Source organism: Pangasianodon hypophthalmus, chromosome 5 (assembly GCF_027358585.1).
Source record: "Pangasianodon hypophthalmus isolate fPanHyp1 chromosome 5, fPanHyp1.pri, whole genome shotgun sequence".
In the NCBI taxonomy this organism is placed as follows: Eukaryota; Metazoa; Chordata; class Actinopteri; order Siluriformes; family Pangasiidae; genus Pangasianodon; species Pangasianodon hypophthalmus.
In genome coordinates this window covers 8,361,547-8,374,611 of record NC_069714.1, presented here as the reverse complement: position 1 = coordinate 8,374,611, position 13,065 = coordinate 8,361,547, and the positions used below count along the sequence as shown (strand labels likewise).

At 38.6% G+C, this 13,065-nt stretch overlaps 1 protein-coding gene across 10 annotated transcripts in view; it reads right to left on the bottom strand.

Annotated features, from left to right (window-relative positions):
- Positions 1 to 13,065, bottom strand: part of stxbp5l (syntaxin binding protein 5L) — a 118,171-nt gene that overhangs the window by 33,104 nt on the left and 72,002 nt on the right. For all 10 annotated transcript variants that reach the window (XM_026947179.3, XM_026947182.3, XM_026947180.3 and 7 more), the window contains exons 8-15: positions 10,002 to 10,125; positions 9,153 to 9,228; positions 6,230 to 6,384; positions 4,442 to 4,514; positions 3,426 to 3,573; positions 1,388 to 1,455; positions 889 to 929; positions 133 to 350 (exon numbers count right to left, since the gene is read on the bottom strand). In XM_026947179.3, the coding sequence (XP_026802980.1) occupies positions 133 to 350; positions 889 to 929; positions 1,388 to 1,455; positions 3,426 to 3,573; positions 4,442 to 4,514; positions 6,230 to 6,384; positions 9,153 to 9,228; positions 10,002 to 10,125 (903 nt within the window). The remainder of the gene's footprint in view (positions 1 to 132; positions 351 to 888; positions 930 to 1,387; positions 1,456 to 3,425; positions 3,574 to 4,441; positions 4,515 to 6,229; positions 6,385 to 9,152; positions 9,229 to 10,001; positions 10,126 to 13,065) is intronic.

The following is a 13,065-nucleotide window of genomic DNA, read 5'->3' as shown; positions in this document are numbered from 1 at the left end:
CTTGAAAGAGACAGAAATCTTTCATGAGCTGTTTAAGTTGATCAGTGTAAGGTAAGAACACACATATCCACAGTTTGAAAAAAATTGCCTGGTTCACACAAAACTAGACTTTCCCCATACACACAGTCTCACCGTGATAGTGGTGTTGGCATCATGCTTGCTGAAGCGGTACAATATGACATGGGCACTGATGCCCACCACACAGAAGATGCGGCTTTGGGGACACCAGCTGACCATCTGCACTGCATAGGGGTCCTCCTCCACCAGCTCGGCACTGCGGCCCCCCTCACTGCCCTTCACCTTCTCAAACACCTTCGATGTCTTCAGCTTGTAAAGCATCTGCAACGTGACTGACAGAGAGAGAAGTCATTAATACAGCTTCATAATCATCTGCTGTGATGGGCTGTTCATATAAATATAATGATTAATAAGTGTGTGGAGCTGTTTCAGGTCACAAAGATAAAGAGTAAATGTATATAGTCAAAATAATGCCTTAATCTCTCACATGGACCAAATTGTTTCGGTTCTTATATAGTCTTATATATACATACATACATATATATATATATATATATATATATATATATATATATATATATATATATATATATATATATATATAAAACATATACTGTGTGTGTGTGTGTGTGTGTGTGGAATTTGTGAAATGTGTGTAAGACTATATAAGAACCGAAACAATTTGTTCCATGTAAAGTATATATACAGTATAATGTTTTATAACATTAATGTTATATGTTTTATATAGTTTTTTCTTTTGTTAGTTTTGTAAGGAGAACTTTCTTAAAAGGTTTGACACGGACCTCTAAGTGTGAGCATTTGACTAACATAGACAGGTGGCATTGTACATTTAAAGGGTAAGGCACTTACTGGCTGTGGCGTCCCAAAACTTTATCGATCCGTCTGCATGTCTGCGCAAAGGCAATGAAGAGGTAGGACAAAGAGTAAGTGAACAAGCTGGAATGTGCCCTGATCGGTCTCGGGTAGAAAGGGGACAAAAAAAAGGCAGAAAGGAAGAAAGAGGCTGCGCAGCATGCGCGGTCGATATCACTATTGAATTAAAGCTGCCAAATGTGATCCATTTACCAATAAAGCAAACTGGGAGGGCATTTTATTGACTTCATATGAAAAGAAACAAAATCCATAGACACTTAGAATCAGGCCATTTCTTACCACAGAGGGTTTATGTGTGTGGTGAGTCACTTTAATCGTAATTAGAACACTGTGTACCTAAATAAACTAATGCTTCTCTTCATAGTTAATAATGTATATACGGGTTAGCTGGTGTACACACACAAATCAGCCGCACAGTCACCCACGCACCCACACACACACACACACACACACACACACATACGCACAGACTTACCCTGTGATAATAATCTCTGGATATGTTTGAGAACCAAGCGTCCAAGTGCCACCACTCACTGGCCACTCCTGACAAGCAAAACACAAGCAACGTGAAAAGCAGCATAATTATTATCATTATCAGCATCCACCTCTAACCACCTTACCCCAGTGTGTGAAATAATGACAACACAGTCATACAGTGCTGCGTAATTACAAACAAATTTCAAAACGCAGCTTGGTGTTTCAGCCTACAAGGCAAATAAAAAAATACTGAGAATATAATCAGCAATAAACTGATGTTAACCCTTTCAGACTAATAGTGTAGTTTATGGTAAGGTTCTTACACACATTTAAGGATGGTTTGTTTCTCTTCACACATGTTAGTTGCCTAACATGTTTCTCTAAACATTACACCCATTTGCAAATCTGTATCTATTATTTAATTAAATATTATAGCAAAATTGCAATTTTTGGAAACATTGGAATATCTTAAAACTATACACACATTTCACAAATCCCCATATACTGTAAGTAAAATGAGATCTACCCAATAAAATTACACACACACACACACACACACACACACACACACACAGTATATGTTATGTGTGTAACTTAATAACTGAATGAAAAAATGAATGAAAATGAGATCCTGTAACATAAAGTAACACTGCAGTAGCATAGCAGATAATAAATAAACAAACAAGAAATAAATCACTTTAAATAAGAAAAGGATTTTTCCTTTCATATTACCATTTGGCCAAAGAATCATATGTCACATCATATGCAATATTCTTTAACACTCAGATAACGTCTGACATTGTCAACTAATGCAACTTGAATCTCAATTGAAAGTGTCACCTCCATCAGTCTTTATTCTCTTTTCCTCCTCTCCCTCTGTTTTCTCCAAATTTCTCCACTATACTGCAGGCTTTCTTAGCTTTTACTGTTTTATTGGTAGTCGCCCTGTTTCAGAGTTCATCAGGATGACACATTTAGTCATTGCATATAATACATTTATTGTATGTCTTTTGTCAGCAAAGCAAAATGTAACACTTTCCTCAATGCTTCTATCAATTGCATTATACCATCCATAGAGAACGACATTTTGACTTTATTCATTTGATAGACAAAGACAACGAGAAGCTCTATAGTGTTTGTCCTGGTGATTTGTCAGTGTTTTCTGTCTCAGTGTCCCCAAAAAATTAAGTAAGAGTTGACATAGAATTTATTCTTATAGGTGGAGTAGTGTTTAAAGTGTTTGGGATAGCTTATGTAAGGAGTTTGTAATGAGAATCATTTTTCAGTTAAATATATTTCGAATTATTTACCAATGGCATCGGCAAAAAGGTTATTGAGAAAAGTGTGCTGGTCCACTATAATAACACGGAACCAACCAACCAACTTGCTCCTGTCAGGCATAGGGACTCTGATTCACTATGATGCGCCTACTAATACCATACACATATGGTGGTCATATTTCTGAATATGTCACTGTGATTTGCTGTGGTCTGATGTACCAGAGCTAGAAGATTAAAACAAATGTCCAAATCATCACTCTGTATGTCACTAACAAAGACACTGAGTGGTACAAAACAATCCCCAGATAGTGAAGGAGTGATAGTCCAGTGCCTTCCCACACATGTCCCACACATTCATCTACATATGGCTGTGAAATGACAATCAATAAATCCATCTGAATTTGGATGCCAAAGCTCAGGCATTATCCACAGTATGATAGGAACCAGAACTTTTCAGTTCATCCACTTCAACCCAAAACCAAAATGCAAGCATTATATATGGTTGGTTGCATTTAAACCTTTTTTGTCCCAGATCCCAAATGCCATGGAAAACATAATGGCTCTATTTTCAGGATCATAGGGTGCATTCAAAGGCATAAGGTGCAGTATTCAGAGTTGAATTACATACACATTTTGAGGAGTTCAAACTGTAATCGCACACATACCGTACAAGATGGCTGATCTGAGAGGTCTAAGGGGGTTAATTATACCGTATAAGCAGTACCTGACAGAATAGAAGTAGATAAGCTCAGTTACCTTGTGGCTGTAGCCAGTCTTTTTGTGTTTAGCTCCTATGGAGTACAGCACAGGGATGATGTCAGGGGGACAGTCAGCAAAATAAGCTGTGCATGTGACTGGAGACTCATGGATGTCCATTGGGTAGGGGTTCTCAAAAATAGGGAAACTGGTAAAAATGCAAAAACAGAAAACATGTTATAGTGTTATAGCCAACACACCACAATTAAGATAGAGCTCTGATTATAATGCTGATGAATGACACATTATACATTATTAAAGCTCTACAATGTAATTGAATGCCTGCATCAGATTAAAACATGTAGCAGAGACAAACAACATCAGCTTTGTGATTGGTGCTGGTAAAAGCCAAATAAGATATAAGCAAGAATATGACTTCTACACTTTACACAGAAAGAGTGAAATTTGGGTAAAATTCATGGTCACAATGGAAAAATCACTTATTCACACTTTATACTACACATTATGCCCACAAGACCAACATTAACCTAATTAGAAAGAAACCATGGATTTACGTTCCCTAGAGCTCTAACATACACATGAACAAAAAGGAATTAGTTTAAGCTAGTCTGAGGCAGGCTGTTGCACAAAGTAATCATTTAGGCTACAGTGGAGAAAAGGAAAATCATAGGCTTCCTCAGAGACACTTCATTTGAAAGAATAGAAAAGCAACTTAAAACATTTTCGGATGCAGACTTTTGTGTTTAATGATGTCCTGTAAGTGGCTTTGCAGCAAAGTGAACAGCTGGTATTTAGCGTCTCTAGAGTGCAACTTAAAACACTGTGTGTGCCGGGTTGACCTTGTCTCGGTCTCGTAATAACAGCATGTTTAATTGACACCTGGGGCTGATGCTGAGTGACGGATCACTTGATGAACTGGCACGCACATTTGCGATCATGCTTTGCTCTGTGGTTCTTTATGAACGTGTCAATCACACCCACGTGAATTTCACTTGGATGTTGAGAGATGTTACTGCAGGTCAGAGGTGTGTCAGGCGAGTTGTGTGTGTACTTACTTGCTCTGCGTAAGATCAACCACGATGAAGTCCTTTTCCAGTAGCACAACCACTGCATATGGCTCCTGCACCTCTGTAAGCATGCACAAAAACGATTCTGAGCATGTAGTTTGAAGCCTTGATACATTTTAGGAAAGGTCATGCTGCTCTACCACTTTGCTCTAAAGTGCTCCTCCTCACCTAAACAGCATCTGAACACCATAAAATCACCAAACCAATACACCTTGCTCAAGCATTATTGGCCCTTCTAGTTTCTAAAGGTCACTATTTCTTTATATTCTATTTTTTTGCATGGTTCACGTCACACTCATGTCCTACATAACTGTGTCATCCATGTATTTTAATCCTCTCAGAGAAAGATTGCTAACAAGTCGAGCCATTGAAATGAACAGGGGGGAAAGGCTGGTGTGTTAAGTGCAACATGACTCAAGTACTTAAAATGCCTGAAGTACTCAAAGCCCACTCAACCACTTCAACCATAATTATGAATCACACTTCGTCTTCTTTGCAATTTCTAGACACTTCTTGCTTTCAGCTTGTACCCAATCAAAAGAACATTTTAGAAAGTGAAGAAAATGGGAAAAGCGCAGCACTTCAATAAAGTTCACAGAGATGAATATGACTCTTCGTGATTTTTTTGACACTGCAGGTTATTTTGATTACAACACAGTGTCGGTCTGTTATTATTATTAAACACATGCAATGACGTTTATTGCGCATGGACAAGAATGACATCTCCTTTCATTTCCTCAATATAATTCATTACAAGCATTCATTTCCTCTCATAATCCCTAATGAATATTTAAGTGTAATTTCACTTTTGCAAATGTTCCCAGATACTTCAGATTCAGCTCTGAAGCCTGCTTTCCATCTCCACCAATACATTAAAATCACTTACAGCTTCATTACAAATCCAGTCACATTACCCACAATCGATTAGATGCAAGGACCACCTCACTCAATCGCTTCATTGAAGACACTAGAAACAAGGTTTAGATCTAATGAATTGGAAACATTTTTCTTCCTCGCACCACTGGTTTGGAACACAGTTTATGGCATCCCCAAAATGTCCTATTCACAAGCAGCATGTGTCAGGACTACCTGTGGATCTCCAGAATGACTCATCAGGACTGCACAGCAACATCCAGTATTCAGAGAACAACTACAGTGCTTGTACAAGTCCAGCTGGCCACAAATAAACACTTTAAGAGTTCATTTAACACTGCAGGTGCTAAAGACACTCTGGAGATTTGGTGCTGTATGTTGTTGTTACATTACAGCGGATGTGAGGTTTACCCCTTGACAGGATATAGATCTTTAAGATTTGTAGTAATACTTTGGAAATGTTTTTAGTGAGCAATCTCAGTAAATCTTACTTTATGATGCCATTGGAAAACTGAGGTAATTAGGAAGCTACTAATAACATTTGGAATAACATTTTTATGTAAAAGCTGCAAAGTACGTTTTCTAGGGTTCATCCCATTACAGATAATTACTATTCCGGCTGCTGTTTGTGCCAATGATCATTTCCATTTTCTATAATCCATTAACAAATGTCTTTCCAGAGTAAGCATTTTAAACAAGATGAAAAGAATAAAAACTTTGATGAAATCAATCCAGTTAAATTAAGAAAGTTCTATTCAAGAAGAAGGGGATATAATTAGTCCAAAAAGACACAGAGGAAGCACAGGAAAGAACTTTGTGATTCATCTCTTAACTCTTAATTCACATCTCAACTGAAAAGTGTGTGTGTGTGTGTGTGTGTGTGTGTGTGTGTGCGTGCATCACCGTTAAGATAGGGTGTCTCGCAGAGCACGAGGAACTCCACTATAGGATGGTCCATTTCCAGCACTGTGATGGCTTTGCCATGCATGATGGTTAGAGTGGGCCTCCTGCCTGCTTTATCATATGACAGACCTCCAGAGAAGATGACGAAGGGCTCACTGTTTAAACAGAAAAGAAGAGGGAAAGAGCAAGAATGAAGGGTTGTTTGACTGTAGGATGACGATTTCTTTATATTCTTATAAATAGGACCACTTGTAACCCTCTACACAATTATCCAATTATCCAATCATTTGGCAACAGCACAGTGAATAAAGTCATGCAGATACAGGTCAAAAGCTTCAGTTAATGTTCACGTCAAACAGCAGAATGGGGAAAAAAGTGATGTCAGTGTACTTTAACCATGCCAGACAGGCTGGTTTGAGCATTTCAGAAACTGTTGATCTCCTGGGATACTCTCTCTCTCTCATACACACACACACACACACACACACACAGTATATTGAAGACTGGAACGGCATCGCCTGGTCTTTTTCCAATCTTTAAATATCTAGTTTGGTGAGCTTGTGCCCACTGTAGCCTTCTTCACTGACAAGAGTAGAACCTGATGTTCTAACCAGATGTTGTAGCTGTTGTAGCCCACCCACCTCAAGGCTTGATGTGTTGTGCATTCTGAGATGCTTTTCTGCTCACCACAGTTGTAAAGAGTGTCAATTGAGTTATCGTAGCCTTCCAGTGAGCTCGAACCAGTCCGGCCATTCTCCTCCGTCCTGTCTCATCAACAAGGTGTTTCCCCCAGAGAACTGCTGAACTGCTGCTCACTGGATGCCTTTTTTTTTTTTTTTTTTTCAAAATTCTGTGTAAACTCTAGAGATTATTGTGTGTGAAAATCTCAGGAGGTCAGCAGTTTCTGAAATACTCAAACCAACTCGTCTGGCACCAACAACCATGCCACGGTCAAAGTCTGATGTAAACATTAACTGAAACGCTTGACCTGTATCTACATGGTTTTATGCAATGTGCTGCTGTCACATAATTGGCTGATTAGAGTGTTCAAGTGTACAGGTGTTCCTATTAAAGTGGCTGGTGAGTGTATATTCCCATATTGTAATTATCTCTTGTCATATTTTACTGCACAACAGAGACAGTATTTGGTGACGTCTTTCTCCCTGGCTCATCTCTCAGTGCTGCTGAAACGCCTCTGCCTCATTAAATGTGTCAGGGATTTAAATGAGTAATTGATACCATTAGAACAGTCGACTCATGCCGACATATGCTAGTTTGAATTTGCTGGTTCAAACACACAAAATCCAATACACTTCCTCCTCAGCAGCAGTCACGAAACCTCCTTGCTGTGACATTCTATGACCCACATGTGACCCCTAGCTGAAAATCTGTATGAAGAACCACAACCACATTCACAAGCTTTACAAACCTCATTAAAACAAAATCACCAAACTCATTCCATCTGTAACTTCTTCTCTCAATTTAATACAACTATGGACTGAACTTATAAATCTCCCTGATACCAAGCTTGACATTACCCACAGCATAAAATCACACAGTTAAATTTTAGGTAAAACTAAAATCCAGAAGCCTTTTACCACTCAGACATCCGAGCCTTTCAAACCTAAAACCACACTTTTTACAGAGACAGTAAAATCAAAAGCAGCAAAACACAATCAGATAAGCTATTAAAGCAGAGGAGGGAGATTTCAAAGTTTACTAGCTTGCATCAGAACAAGCCAGCAATAAAAGAAAGTGGTGCTTATATGTCTCCTGAGAAGGGAAAGCATGCATTTCAACTCAGAACAGGGAGTTTTAACTGTCTCGTGACAAAATAAAACAGCACGAAGAATCTTGAGTGGGAGGCGGATACATCTGCCTCTCACTATGTGCAGGCATAAATCCCCCAGTGACACCTAAAAACAATATATCCCATGATTCATCTACTGCTAAAGCATGGGCTCCCATGTGTGCAGTGTATAATGTGCAAGCTCGTGATTTCTCTTAGTATGCTCTCAGAAAATATGGTGCTGTACAGGTACAAGTTCATACAATGTAAATGTCATCAAAAGTAACAATGATCCTTAAGGTTCAGTTATGTAGCATAAACTGTTTATTCTATTGTATCTGTATCTGTTCAGTGCTTCAAATATCCATAATTAGATTTGATTGAACTGAAAGTGATAATAGTCTAGAGCAGAACCCTGCCACTCACTGAAAAACACTAAAAATCCCCAGAGATTGTGAAAGAATGAAAGTTATTTTTCATTCTCAAAACATAACAACAAACAGCAATATTTGCCGAATATAAATTTATTCAACTCCTGAACTTCTACTGTACCTCAGCTGCTTCATTTGAGTTTCTTTCTGACACTTTCTGAAAACTTTCTCTAACTAACTTTCAAAACAACGAAGTCTTAATAATATTTGATCAGAATAAAATTTGGTTTTGGAGTTTGTTACATACTAAAAAGATCAGAGATCACTGGACACACTATCAGAATCTACTACAAAGCTGGGACGCTCTTACAGTAATGCTGTGAGTCAAAGCGGTGCCCTTCAAGCAGCATTTCTTTATAATGCCTATATGGTTTTCAGGAAGATGTTCTTTTAATAATGTGGAGAACATTCATTTAGGAATAATGAAAAAGTCTTAGTTAAGATTTTAAAAATGAATAAATTTACTAGTTTCTGAAGACACCATCAGAGATTATGTATGTTGCCCTGTGCTATAAGAAGCAGTGACTCTATAAATCAAAGCATAATTCTTTTCTCTTTTTTTTTGAGCCAGTTTCGATAAAAATATGACAGAAATGTGGTTTTATTTTGGAGCTCAGTAAGACAGTGTTTAGTTTGGACTACTGGGGCAAACCACTGACGATATAGTAGTAGTGAGTGGGTCTGTGTGTGACTTGGTGTTTACCTGTTCCTGCAGGTCTTGTACTCCACCTTGAGAATTGGCTTACATGATTCTTTTCTGCCATCTCTCTGAGATTTACCTGAAATACCATGTGGGCCAGGAGGAAGAGAAAGAGGAGTGTCAGAGTATCTGAAAATTACCTTCTCACTCCTGTCTCACTCGCACTCAAACTCAAAACACACACCGACTTTCTGTCCTCCAGCACAGGCTCTTGGTGAGGAGGTGGCCATGCAGCAACTCCAGATTCTTATATTGCTGGGAGATGATTCATGCTTGTCAACTTTAGCTAAAATGTGTGTGTGTGTGTGTGTGTGTGTGTGTGTGGTCCTAGAGTGACTCCACTCTCTAAATAAATGAGACATCAGAGAAGTAAACCTAATAGCCTACTGACTAATTGAGGTATCTAGCTAATGAAATATGATATTACATTACTGTATGGCATAAAATAAAACAGAAAAGATGGTTCTTACATAAATTGTGGATATTAGAAGTAAAAAATAAAGCAGTGAGAGTATTTACAGATTTTTTATGGTTCATTCATTCATGAATTAATTCTGTTTTTTAATTAAAAGCCTTAAAAGTTCAGAAATACATCAGCCAAAGAATTGCTTCATGCAGTTAACAATGTGTAATGTTAAAACATGGTTTGTTGTAGAATTCATATGATAAGTGTGTTGTATTTTGGTGGAAATCTTTCAATTTGATGGGGATGAGGATTTGAAAAATGTCTCTGTAGTTTTGAAATGTGTGAGACACAGAGACTCTATTCCCAGAAATGTGTTTAAGCAATTGAGAGAAGCTGTGAATATAGGATCAGAAGGTGATGTTTAGTTTGTGAAAGTGGTGCTTCACCGTGAGGGAAGGTGACTTGGAAGGGTTTGGCTGTGTTTCTCAGGTTCCACATGGTGAGACTTCCGTCAGAGTGACTGCACATGAACTGCCGTCCTTCATGATGCCAACTAACAGAGTGAATCGCCTAGAGAGAGAGAGAGAGAGAGAGAGAGAGAGAGAGAGAGAGAGAGGGGTATATAATATCGCATTATTTACAGTCTATATGGATATGAATATAAAAACAGAATAATATTATTAGTAGAATAAAATAAGTTATATTTGAATGTTGTGAGCTTCATCATATGCGGAAGCACAAATAAGCTCACACCACTGAAAGAGAAAATAAGTGCGAACACACACACACACACACACAAAGTGACAGGAAGTAGGATAGACAGAGATAGTGGTTTCACATTGTGAGCATGTGAATGTATTAAAAGCCTGAAATTGACAAGAGAGCCAGCAGACAACGCAATCAAACAATAAGATCCAGAAACAGATACTGCAACTAGAATGTCCCTGTCCAGCTTCAGAAGTGAAGACTTGATAATACTCCACATCTAATTACAGAACCATCATCTACAGATCCATACATCTGTCAAATTGGCCCTGTCTATACATCCCTTTAGTGTTTGTAAACAAAATGAGATCCAGCAAAAAGCAGAACAAAAGGACCCAAGTAGTCTAGCAACATGACACTATTGTTGTTCTTTCGGCTGCTCCCGTCTGAGGGTCTCCACAGCTGATCACTGGTCTGCATATTTGATTTGGCACAGTTTTTGCGTTGGATGCGCTTCCTGACGCAACCCTTCCCAATTTTGGGAACCAGCACTGGGAGTGCACTGTCTTGGGTTGGTTCCCTGGCTGGGAATCGAAACTGGGCCACGGCGGTGAGAGCGCTGTGGCCTAACCACTCTTCCTCCAGGGACCCCCTAGCAACCTGATGCTACTTGGTTATAATCTGACTGAAGACTCTATCAAGAATTTTATTTAGGAATTGGATAGGCATTAGATAAATTGTTATCCGCTTATTATTATGGATTAGCACTCAAAGACAGGGAGTGCTATTCGGCTAAACTAATACTTTCAAATGGTGTAACTCTAGAAGATACTTATTAAGATGCATTTGTAAGCTGAAGAAAGTTAGCTAGCTAAAGGTGTCCATCATAGGCAACTCCTCAGTAACAATGTGACCTAGCTATCTACTGTTAACTAGCTAGGTTCTTGATGTAGATTTGAGGATTGTTACAGCAATATAAATTAGGCGTGCTAGCTAACTAGCAAGCTAAGTCTGTTAAATTCTTAGTTAGCAAGCCAATTTCTGCAAAGACAGTGCAATTCAGACCAGTTATCCCTCCAAATATGTGGTAAAAACAATTGTATTTATGGACACTTTTCTGATTCTGACACTCAACAGCACAATGTAACATTTTTGAAAACAAATTCTAGCTCGCTCTTAAAAATGACTACAGTCTCCCACTTTGTTTTTGCAGTCAGGAGGCATGGCTTATGTCAGAAGGACGTCTCACACTCAGGGGTCTATATCATAGTCAGATGTGTTTGATGTACTTGATTTATTTGATATAATGAATTTCATACCAAACTATGAATATAATTACATGAACAAGACGAAGGACTCAGGTGTGAGGAAATGAGTAGAGCGAGCCTGTTGCACTACTAAGAGACACACAACGGAAGCACTGCAAATTAAAACTGAGTGATGAAGCAATCGGGGGAAAAAAGGGCAGTAGAAACATCCGTGTGTGAGTTCCACACTATTTTGCATGATGGAGGCATTTGGTTTCCAGCCTGCTTTCAAATCCCATAATGCCTACTTTTGATCAATAGGCCCAACCCCTCATCTTTGTTTTTTTCTTGTTACAAATTTTATATCCTGTTTAAACGCTGTGGCAAAAAATCTTCTGTAATCTCATTGAACCAATAAGAACATGAGAAGCTGTTTAACAGCACAAGAACAAATCCTTTTATAACCCCTCCTTAGGAAATAGATCTGCATGTCCTTCCCTGTGCAGAATTTAGGTGTGCATGTCTGTGGCTTTGGCTGTAATCCATGAATGACTCCCTACTCTGGATCTCCTATCTGCCTCTGTAGATGAGGTTTATTTAGAGATTTCCTGTTGAAATTAGTACGTTGAGGCTTAGTGCTCTCCAAGGAAGAATTTGGACAAAGACCTATTACATTTGTTGGTCCTTGTGTAAACTCAAAAGCAGTTCCCAGATCCCAGAAGACCTACTCAGTACATCTCTCATCGCCGTTATTATCAACCAGAGAGAGCTCTTCCATAACTGTTAAAACCAGTAGTCCCAGGGATCAGAGTAAAATATTACAAATGCCTGCATGCCTGTTATCTTCTAGCAAAGCTTTAATGAAAAAGAGACATGGAATAACAGGGCTTAAATACCAAACAGAGAACTGAGTAGGCGTCACATTACTAATCTTCTAATGAGCATGCTTGATTGACATTCCTCTGTCTGCTACACCATTCAAGTACAACTAAAAACAACAGCATAAGCAGACAGTTGTAGAATTATCATATGAGGCTCCACTTGCTAAGTTAGCCTTCACATGCCTGGTTGCTCAGGCTCGAAGAGAGCATTCAAGCAGTAACACACAGTTTAGCCGAAAACACTGTTAAAGGGACAAGTGACCTAATCTTTGTGAAAGGTGAGAGTAAAGCTTACACAGGCTTTACCCAAGACTAGTGCTACACACTTTACAAGAGACAAAATGTCTGATGTGGAAAATGTAGGCATTAAAAAGTGAACACACACACACACACACACACACACACACACAGGATAACTGCATAAATGAGCAGGTGTACAGGTGTTCCTATAAAAGTGGACGGTGAGTGTATTTGTAAATGAATATATAAACACATATCACTCTAACTATGAAGATTTTGTGTGGTACTATTGTGAAACATTACTGGAAGTCACATTCGATTCAATCAAGCCATGTTTAAATGAAGAGCCTACGTGCTACTTTAGTCTTTTTCACTTTTCTGACACTCTGCATTAGTGTAGGAGTTCAGCAATAAAAATGGACAAATTTCTCTGTCCA